The following is a 10,326-nucleotide window of genomic DNA, read 5'->3' on the forward strand; positions in this document are numbered from 1 at the left end:
ATGTGATCATAGGTTTGCTCAATCATGGAGGACCTGGGTCTAAACGACAACTGCCATTAACAAGTGAACCTCTATGTGGTTGCTAGAAATAGTAGCTCAATTTGCCTCCCATCTTAAATAAAGGGGATATTGAAGTATTCCAACACCTCCACAGAGAAATGGAATGGTCGTAAGTTTACTCAATCGGTCTTGACCTAGGTTTAAACAACAGTTGCCTGCCATGATACAGTTATGGAAAGTTGTGGTCATCTTAGCACCCCTTCCTTTCTTCTTCCTTTCCCTTCACATCCAACACCTCCAGTTCTCTCTATTCTTCTGAGGTCCAGTTGGTCTTTGAATCAAATGACATGACCAACCTTTGACCCAGAGAACCTTAATTGTTTGTGAGATGGGAACTAATCTTGGTAATCAATTGGCATCATCAACCTTTGACCCAGAGAACCTTAATTGTTTGTGAGATGGGAATTAATCTTGGCAATACAACCTTTAACCTGGAGAACCAGGTCTTTGTAGCAGATTCTTGCTGTGACAAAGCCACCATAGACAAAATAAACTATTGTACCATTGTTTATATCTCCTGGGGTTGTGAGTCCCACATCTGAGAGATTTAAAATGTGACCAGTACTGATCTCGTTGGACCAAGAGAATCATAAACAGCATGTGGACTGAGATATGTGATGCATTGCTGTACCCAAGAAGGTCCACCCACCACAACAGATTCGAGCTCCTTAAAACCAAGGTGACATGCAAAATGCAATTGTAGGTGCTGGTTCCAGATATAAAACACTGGTGATGGTGCCACATAAAAAGCACCCAGTGCACTCTGTGGTTGGCATTAAGAAGGGGGTATCCAGCCAAAACAAACTCTGGATTCCTGGTGTGGGTCCAGGCCTTGTCAAGACGTTAGATGTTAATGATGATGATGTTGATGGTGAGAAAGAAAAGCACCATACGAGTGTGATCATTGACAGAGTGGCTAACCAGCTTCCGTGCCAGTGGCACATAAAAGGCACCATTCGAGTGTGATTGTTACCAGCGTCGCCTTACTGGCACTTGAGCCCCGTGCTAGTAGGGTATTAAGAGCACCATCCGAGCGTGATCATTGCCGGAGCTGCTATCTGGCCTCCGTGCCAGTGGCATGTAGGAGGCACCATTTGAGCATGATCGTTACCAGCACCGCCTTACTGGCACCTGTGCCAGTGGCATGTGTAAAAGATTCGAGCAAGGTCGTTGCATAAAAGCACCCACTACACTCTCGGAGTGGTTGGCGTTAGGAAGGGCATCTAGCTGTAGAAACTCTGCCACATCAAGATCGGAGTGTGGTGCGGCTGTCTAGTTTGCCAGCCCTCAGTCAAACCGTCCAACCCATGCTAGCATGGAAAGCAGACGTTAAAGGATGATAATGATGGTGGTGGTGGTGGCTGTTAGCAACAAATATGGTAATGTAGAGCACTACTAACAGAATACTTATGTTAAACTTCAATTCTGGCTGCTAAGATCAACTTTGCCTCTCACATTTCATCAGGGTTAATTAACTGTATTGTTGTTGTTGTTTAGCACTAATCCCATTCAGATTGAGTAGTAGCCATGAGTAAAGACCTTCCAACTGTGGCCAGTGGTCATACTCTTCTCTGTCATGGTGCATCTTTATCCAACCTGTTGCTGTAATTCGAGGAAGATTTGGATGCTAGAAATAGCAACCAGATTTTCCTCAAACCATGCTCTACAAGTTGACACGTAGAACAATGGGATCCAGGGATCTCTGTACATACGGAAAAGTCGAGATGGTCACGACTTGATTGCTTTCCATTATAGATAGGTCTGCTGGATCAGGGCAATCTGCAGGTTAGACGACAACGTTTTACTAGAACGAATGATGTGACGGATAAGGGGTTAATTATTTCAAGGACAAAGGAGGGCCTTACAGAACAATGAAATATAACAAACATAAAAAAAAGACAAAATTAAAATCCGACGAGGGGGACCAATCTGAGGAAACTTCACAGATTCCAGTTTATTTCTCTTCGTGCTAAGGACAAATGCACTCGGTCAGCTGGATGCCTCAGCACACTTTCTATCAGATTTACTGCCCTCTCCTCGCCTTCCTTTCCTAGTATTTATAATAATAATAATAATAATAGTAAATGCTGTTGCTAGCTCTGACGTCTTTTGGATCATAAGCAAGTTGGACAAGTTCCAGGGCCTTGTTGTTTGCTCCTTAATGTACTTTCTCTGCATTTTTAACATTCTCACCCATTGCTGCAGAATTTGGTTTTAGCTTTTGCGGCTAGAATTCATAAAAATGTGTCATTTCACTGCATACTTTTTTTTTTTTTTGTTTTTCCAGGAAAATATATTGAATCAATATACATTTACTTCCTTCTTTCCTTCCTTCCTTCTCTCTGTCAAATCAACCACACATACACACAGACACAACTGTGTACATGATGTGTGTGTGTGTGTGTGTTTCTGTGTGTGAATATGTATGTCTGTATTATGTAAAGGAAATCAGAACGGAATATTATAAAACCGATGAACGTCGTCCAGTTGAATTAAATACACACACGCATGCACACACACACACACACTCATAATCACATATATACCCTTATATAAATGTATATAATTAAAATATTTTTATGGATTAAGCAAATTTATTGTCAGTCTTTCTGCTTTCTTCAATAAATTTAATTGAAACCAAAAATTCCTACTTATTCTTCAACCATTAAATAGTTTAGGGTCAGTTTGTGTGCAATGGGGACTATCTCCCCCCTCACTTCTCTCTCTCTCCTCTCTTTCTCTCCCTCTCACTTCTCTCTCTCTTTCTCTCCCTTTTCACTTCTCTCTCTCTCTTCCTCTTTCTCTCTCTCTCTCTCGCATGAAGTACTAATAGTATTTAGCATCAAATAGCTCAACCTTGGGATTTGAACGTGTGCCCGCTGATACTGAGTGCCGTATTTACTCACCACTCGATGCCCTATAGCGAGGGACGCCTCACATGGTCTGCTAGAAAGAGCACCACCGTCGACTCGAACAGAAGTATATATATATACATTACATATACAATACAACCTTTTAAATAAGTAAGGATGTTCACCACTGGAATGTTTTGGGGCTAAACAACTTCAGCCAATTGATAATAATAATAATCCCATTAAATAATTCCATCAGTCTTCTATTGTTTTGCCGAAACAAACGATAGATTAGCCCACCTGCTTGTCTCTAGAAATTCAGTTTTCTTTAAAAAAAGATTACCAACCTTTAACTGCTTTCCTTTTATTTATTTTTTCTTCTCAGTTTAAAAATATATCACTTAACACAGGAAACGAAAGACAATGCATATTATGTACACACATGCATTCATATATATATACATGTATACGCAGGAATAGAATACTTGTGCGTGTGTGCGTGCGCGTTTTCTTGAGATAAAATGCTGGTGCGCGCACACACACACATACAAAATATATACGTATAATACAGGTGTGTGTGTGTGTGTGTGTGTATATACATATAATGTATGTATAATACTCTTGTTTTTAAAATGTTTTCAAGGTAGGAAAGAAAGGAATAAAGAGAACCAATCTTTTATTAAGAAAAAAAAAAGAAAGAAGAAAAAAAGAAAATGTAACGAAATCCTTATTTTGCAGTAATTTTATTTTGTGGTATTGATTTTTTCTGTGAGAATAAGATAAGATGAAATAAAGCGAATTGTGAAAAAACTGTTTTCCGAGATGTCAACGCATCATTTTCATCATCATCATCATCATTATGATCATTTCATTAAATATTATTATTTGTCTCTTTGGATATATTAGCTTTTATTTAATTAATGCTGACCTATTTTTGTTGTTGTTGTTGTTGTATCCACCCCTTCTCCAAGAGTGGCTCCACACTCGTTTAACCTAACCGCTACCGACCTCTTCTACCCTTTCACTGCAAAATGGTCGGATCTGGTTGGAAACTGATCTATAAATTTCCAGATGCATTGTGTACAATATGTGTGCATGTAAGTTTGTAGTGGCGTGCACACACACACACAATTATTGGTAAATTGTACTGATAACGGCAGATGCAAGTTAAGTGATGTTCTATGTAGCTGCAATAGCAGTGCTGTTGTTGTTGATGATGATCATGGTGATGGTAGAAGTCAGAGGAGAGAGAGAGGGTGAGTGAGTGAGTGAGAGAGGGTGACAGCTAACATTGTTAATGTTATCAAAGTTTGGCAAGAAATGTGCTCATCCTGACGTCATTTCTCCATCTAGGTGTGTGAGCCACACTGCACAGCTAGTGGCTACCTTCCACCACCAATCAACCAGCCGAACCACTAGCACAAACCGATTAACTTAGAAATTACCAAGCACTTGCACAGCAACAATGCTCTCTCCCTTTCTCCATTAACTCTTCTTCCACATTCGCACTTTCTTCTCCCTCTCCACTTCACTCTCTCTCCTCCCCATTCTCCTCTCTCATCTTTTCTCTCTTTCTCATTAACCTCCTTATTCGTCCTCCTTATTCTACTTTCTCCCTCTCTTTCTCTCTCTCTCTCACTCCTTCATATATCATTATATATTCACCCTTTCTCATTAACATAATGCTGTAGAGTTACTTCCCCTATTTCTGCACTCCTCCAACTCACTCCTTACAGTAGTAACAGTGGTGGCGCTGTACTGACCTAGTTTCCAGCCAGCTGTCTTGTTCCTGCTCCTCCTCTTCCTTCTCCTCCTCCTGTCTATATAAAGGCACCGACCTCACGCCAGTGCGGCTCAGTTCGCTTAGTCGTGGCCGTCTTCTCATGGTACCAGCACACTCCACGATATTATTCTATTATTGTTATCCACCCAGTAAAAATGACTATGGGAGTTCTGAAGGCAGTTGTCACCGATCGAAACCACAACGAACAAAAAGTAAGCGTGCCTTGCTTGCCTTTTTTTTTAAAAAAAATTCTACAATTTATACATATATGTAATGAACATCGATTAAGAAGGCGGCTGGTTTTTCTCTCTCTATCTTAACAACACGCACTCACATATCTATATATCTATCTATCTACCTATTATATATATACATATATATATATTATATATATAGTGTGTTATGTATACGATATATATATATCCTTTACATCCTTGATTTACACTCTGATCATCAAATATATTCCATTCGTTGCGGCTACGTGACTTACAAACATCATTCATTTTCGCCGGTTTCTTCTTCATTTTCGCCTTCGACTCTTAAATTCACTAAAAAAATAATATTTTACACATTTAACTTTTCTCTTTTCGACATCATCAGAAAGAGTTAAACGAACAAAGATACAAATGCATCGTATTTTGATTTAATTTATTCCAATTAGGTCGGCTAATTTTAATAATTTAAACGTTATTGAACGATCCGTGAACTTTTAAGGTTGTGACAATCGACTATTTTCGGTGATGATGAAATGACTCTTCATCAATCCAACCACTTTATTGTATATATTGTTTCTTTTACAAATTCAATCATTTTATAATGTATATCTATCGACAATCCGGTTAGCATTCATGAACTTTTTCCTTCAAACACTCTGTGGGTTGACTTTTTTCCTCGATCCGATGTTACAATTGATTTTAAACTCTTAATTAGCATAATTGACCGAATTTTATTCTAGTGTTATACATACATGAGAGAGAGCAACTAAGGCAGTTTCTTATTTTTCTAACATTATTTTACTGTTTGGGTAAATTTAGAATAAATTTGCCGTGTTACTACTTTTTTTTCTTCTGTCTCATTTGACAAAAATTGTCCAAACCATTTCATTGTTCTGTCTCAATTACTGATCACCCCCCTCTACACTTGATGTCTTAAATCTAATTGAATTATAATTGCTTACCGTTCTATTCTAAAACATTTAATTTTCATTTTTAAACCTTATATCTGAAAGAAAAAAAAATTGTTTGCATCGCAAATTTCTTGAAATCTTTACAAATACAAATTTGTAGAATTAGGTTCAAAGACATGATTACAAAAATTTTTTTTTCCCTCTTAGTTCTTTTTAAATAATAATTTTTAACAAGTGGGCGAAGTCGATCCCTCTTTGACCACAACTGAATCGCTTCCTCGATCGACCACCGTTTCTCTTCACTGTCTGATGCAATGTGGTTGATGTAAACAGTAATAATAGTTATAGTAACAGGGAGTGTGCCTTTTCCTTTTTTTTAGCTGTTGTGATACAGTATAAAACTTTTTTTTTTCCATTCCCATAAATTTACCTACAGAACTCGGTTTGATCAGAGATTGTCAGCTGTTTGTTAATTGCCGTTGATTCAAGAACTTTGGAATGTAATTATTAAAAGTTGGTTGGGTACACGAACACGACTTCTTGCTCTCTCTCTCTCTCCACCCTGTTTCTTTTTATTCTTTATTAACTTAGGAAGTACTTTATTTTTTTAATTAGCTGTCATGACGTATTGTTTCTTTAATTAATGCTATCATCATGTGGCATTTGACACAATGCAGTGTTTGTTATCTTTTCACTAATTATCACATTATACTTAACATTTTCTTATTGCAGGTTCTTTGATCTCTCTCTCTCTCTCTCTCTCTCACACACACCCGTACACAAAACATATACATATAGTTATGGATATATATGCCTCAGGCGTTGTTTATTACATTTTTATGAAAGCCGGCTTAATATCTTGGTGCAAAATAGTCCGATTTATCTTGTATCCTCGCTACATGTTATTGTTCAAGCCTGTGGTAGGACCCCAATTAAATTGAATTATGGTCAAAACGTTCCAGTGGTGCCCATCTCATCTATTTCTAGACATAGTGCACCCCGAACTATATTAGACAATGTGTTACCTGTTTTAAAGGTAAAGGGTAGGTTGCTATTTCTAGTTTCTCTAGCGACCACATAAAGACTCCTCGTTGAAATTCTCTACATCTGCAGAGTTTAAAGACGAACCCAAGCCAAGAAAATGCCGAGAAATATTTGGAGCTGGTCGTCTTTTGTGAGTTCGCTCCTAAAGAGACCTCAGGATCTAATTTAGTGACATTAGAATTGATTGATATTTATTAATTAATGAAACGTTAATGTAGCCTGACCAACCTATCTTATCTAGTTGACCAGTTTGTTGCCCTTTTCCTGGCAAAATTCCCCTAGTATATTACCGCAATTCCATAGATCCACTGCTGGGAAATGAATTTGTCAAGTGTGTCCCTTTGTGTCCCCTTGTCTTGGCTTCTAAACGATTTCAGTCGGAGGAAAATAAAAAATAAATGTTCAGACTGGAGCAATTTGTGACAGCTGCTATAATTATATTACATAATTTTAGATTACCACTTGTCCATCACTATTGTTTTGCTGAGAAGTACAAGTGGCCTAAGGCTTTTAATCGTATCTTATTAAACATTCACATCAAACATCAATACAGGAGCTTGTCTTTATTAAATTGCTTTAGGTTTATAATTTGCTTTATATGTATGTATATACACACAACTATATGTATATATATATATATATATATATATATATGCACCCATATATACAATCATCCGTTGATATATTTTAATTGTTCTGTCTTTAATTATTGTTCACAGGTTGTACCAGTTGACACAACAAACGAGGAGGTAATTATATACATTTTTTTATCATTTTCATCTGCTTTTCTTTTGTAATCTATATCTCTCCGACTCTATTTTTTCTCGGGTATAGATTATCATTATATATATACAACATTTGTAGTTGTATATAATAATAATAGAATGTGGTTAGGGGAGAACCTACGTGCATGTGGTTGTGATATAAGGTTATCAGGGTTCTATCACACACTTCCTTTACATTTGGAAAATCCCCACTGAAATCTTCGTTCCCTTTTTCCTTTCAGCCTTACCTCTCGCTTCCACCCCTCTTCTTTTTCTTCTTCTTCGCCTTCCACTTACTCTCCTTCTCTCTCCATTTATCCTCTCCTTCCCAATCAGCTGTAACTCCTTGTCATTTCTGTTCGGTGCGCTGATTAAATCTTGGCCTGACGAGTAATTAAGAGAGAGAGATCGCTCATCCTCCCCTTCTCTCCTGAGTTTAGGTTCCTCGTCTTGGTTAGTTTTGTTTTGTGTGCATGAGAAATCAATAACCAAGTCTTCGGTTTTCGTGCTTGTGACTGATATGGAAGAAAAATCAGTTACATAGGTCGGGTGGACGAGGGGTGGATTTAAAAAGTAAAAGAGAGATTAATAAGAAAAATGAAAAGGAGAGAAATATCTGTGTAAGAGAGAGAGGAAGGAAACGAGATAGAAAGAGATTATGAGAGGGGAAAGGAAGGATTTTTTTGCGAGGTAACAAAAAGGAATATTAGTACAAATATGAGTACCTAATAAAAGAATAAAAGGGAACAGTGTTGAGTAAATTCTGTATTGGGAGTTAATGTTGGAAAAGGGGTTAATATTGGTGTCGGAGCGGCGGCAGGGTGCACTCTACCTCCTCCTCTTTTTGTTCCTTACATCCTCTTTCTTTCTTCTCTCTTTCTCTCTCTGTAGATGTTAGTCTCTTTCCTTCTCTCGCTCCTGCCCATTACAGTCTTTCTCTCTCTCTCTCTCCCTCTCTGCTTTTTATTTTCCAGCTTGGAGATTGCTGTTGTCAGTGCTAAGTATAGCCAAGCATTCTGATTGGCTGACCAATTCGGTAACTGCATTTCCATTGGTCGCTTTCACGTTACATAGCCTGATAGACAAAAGTAAGCAGCAACTCTCCATGCACTCGCAGTTTACTATTATTATTATTATTATATTTTTACCTTTCTTCTTCTTGTTGTTGCTCTCTCTCTCTCTCTCTCCTCTTCTTTACCATTCCTCATCCTCCCCGTCCCTCTCTCTTTACTGAGCAGCAGCACCAAAGAGGGGACGGCTTTGATGCCAAGCTTGGAAATTTCCACAGAGAAAAACTTGATGTGGAATCTTACACGTTCTTCTCTCTTGTTCATATTCTTTCTTTCTCTCTTTGATTCAACATAAATTAAAACGCGAATCATGTTTTTATTTTTCTTCTTATAAAATAATTGATAATCTTAATTGTTTGGGAGTATTTTTTTTTTTAGCTAATAAAATGAAAATTATAGAATTTAATGGGTTTTTTTTTTAACCTGTAAATTTATTTTATAATGCATAACGGTAAAAAAAAAAAAAACGGCCAGGAGGGTTCCAGAAAGATCTTTTAGCATTGGCATTGGTACGTTTTTCAAACAATTAAGGATTTAAGGTTCTCCTTCGAAAACGAAAGATTGCCACATTTAATTCACTTGCCGTAATTAATTGGAGATTCTTGGTAATTATAGACTTAATAGGATATAGGATTCCACAGATGATTGTTCTCCCCACCCCTTAGCATATTTAGTTTGATGTCCCTTCGATTGAGTTACCGTGGAACTTTTAATTAAATTTCAGAGCTCCACTTTCGAAGATATAGGTGATGGCTACGATGGTAAATTGACGGAAATAAACCCTGTCCACATCCCTTTTAGCCATACAGTCATTATCAATATGAAAATTTCCTTCATTTACTGCAATACAAATGGAAATTATTTAAATTGCTGAAAACTTTATCGTCAATTCCACCTTTCAATGCAGAGAAGTTTGGTGGGGGGGGGGTCACCAAACTGTAGTTATTCCCTTTCTTGTTAACGTCTTAGGGGTTCCCAAACTGTAGTTATACCCCTTCTTGTTACTGCCTTAAAGGAGTCACCAAACTGTAGTTATGCCCTTGTTAACGTCTCGAAGAAGGAGTCACCAAACTGTAGTTATTCCCTTTCTTGTTAACGTCTTAGGGGTTCCCAAACTGTAGTTATACCCCTTCTTGTTCCTGCCTTAAAGGAGTCACCAAACTGTAGTTATGCCCTTGTTAACGTCTTCTATATCTGAAGTGTATCTTTGCTTGTGTATCTGAAGTGTCATTAAAATGTACCCATAACATAGCAGGGTCGATGTAATGTACCTTTCTTAATGTACCGGGTAACTAAAATGTATCGTAACGTATCGGGGTGGATTTGTATACAGATATATGTACGTCCTAAGTGCAAACTTTCAATCGGCATCGAATTCTTCCTTTTATATGGCTCTGTGATCTATAAAATAGGGATCAGTTCTCGTACGGTAGGGGTACAAGAACAATCCACTCTGCCCTACTCTAATGAAAACCGACCTTTCATTAAGTTAACTCTTTTTTAAGCTAATTTATTCATTTTATATACAAACGTCATTGTGGTAGATTTTGCATTAATTATTATAATATATGGCCATTGTTAATGTTTTGACACAGTTCTTTTGCAAGTGAACTGATACAGTTGCTGC

The 10,326-nt window shown here is 37.5% G+C and overlaps 1 protein-coding gene across 3 annotated transcripts in view; it reads left to right on the forward strand.

Annotated features, from left to right (window-relative positions):
* Nucleotides 1–10,326, forward strand: part of LOC115220589 (sestrin-3) — a 54,804-nt gene that overhangs the window by 30,787 nt on the left and 13,691 nt on the right. For 2 of the 3 annotated variants that reach the window (XM_029790739.2, XM_036509978.1), the window contains exon 2: nucleotides 7,585–7,614. In XM_029790739.2, coding sequence (XP_029646599.1) covers nucleotides 7,585–7,614 — 30 coding nt within the window. Of the gene's footprint in view, nucleotides 1–4,750; nucleotides 4,908–7,584; nucleotides 7,615–10,326 lie in introns of those variants that run through there. The other variant, XM_029790740.2, reaches the window with a different exon arrangement.

The sequence above is a fragment of the Octopus sinensis genome, linkage group LG16 (assembly GCF_006345805.1).
Source record: "Octopus sinensis linkage group LG16, ASM634580v1, whole genome shotgun sequence".
NCBI classification, from domain to species: Eukaryota; Metazoa; Mollusca; class Cephalopoda; order Octopoda; family Octopodidae; genus Octopus; species Octopus sinensis.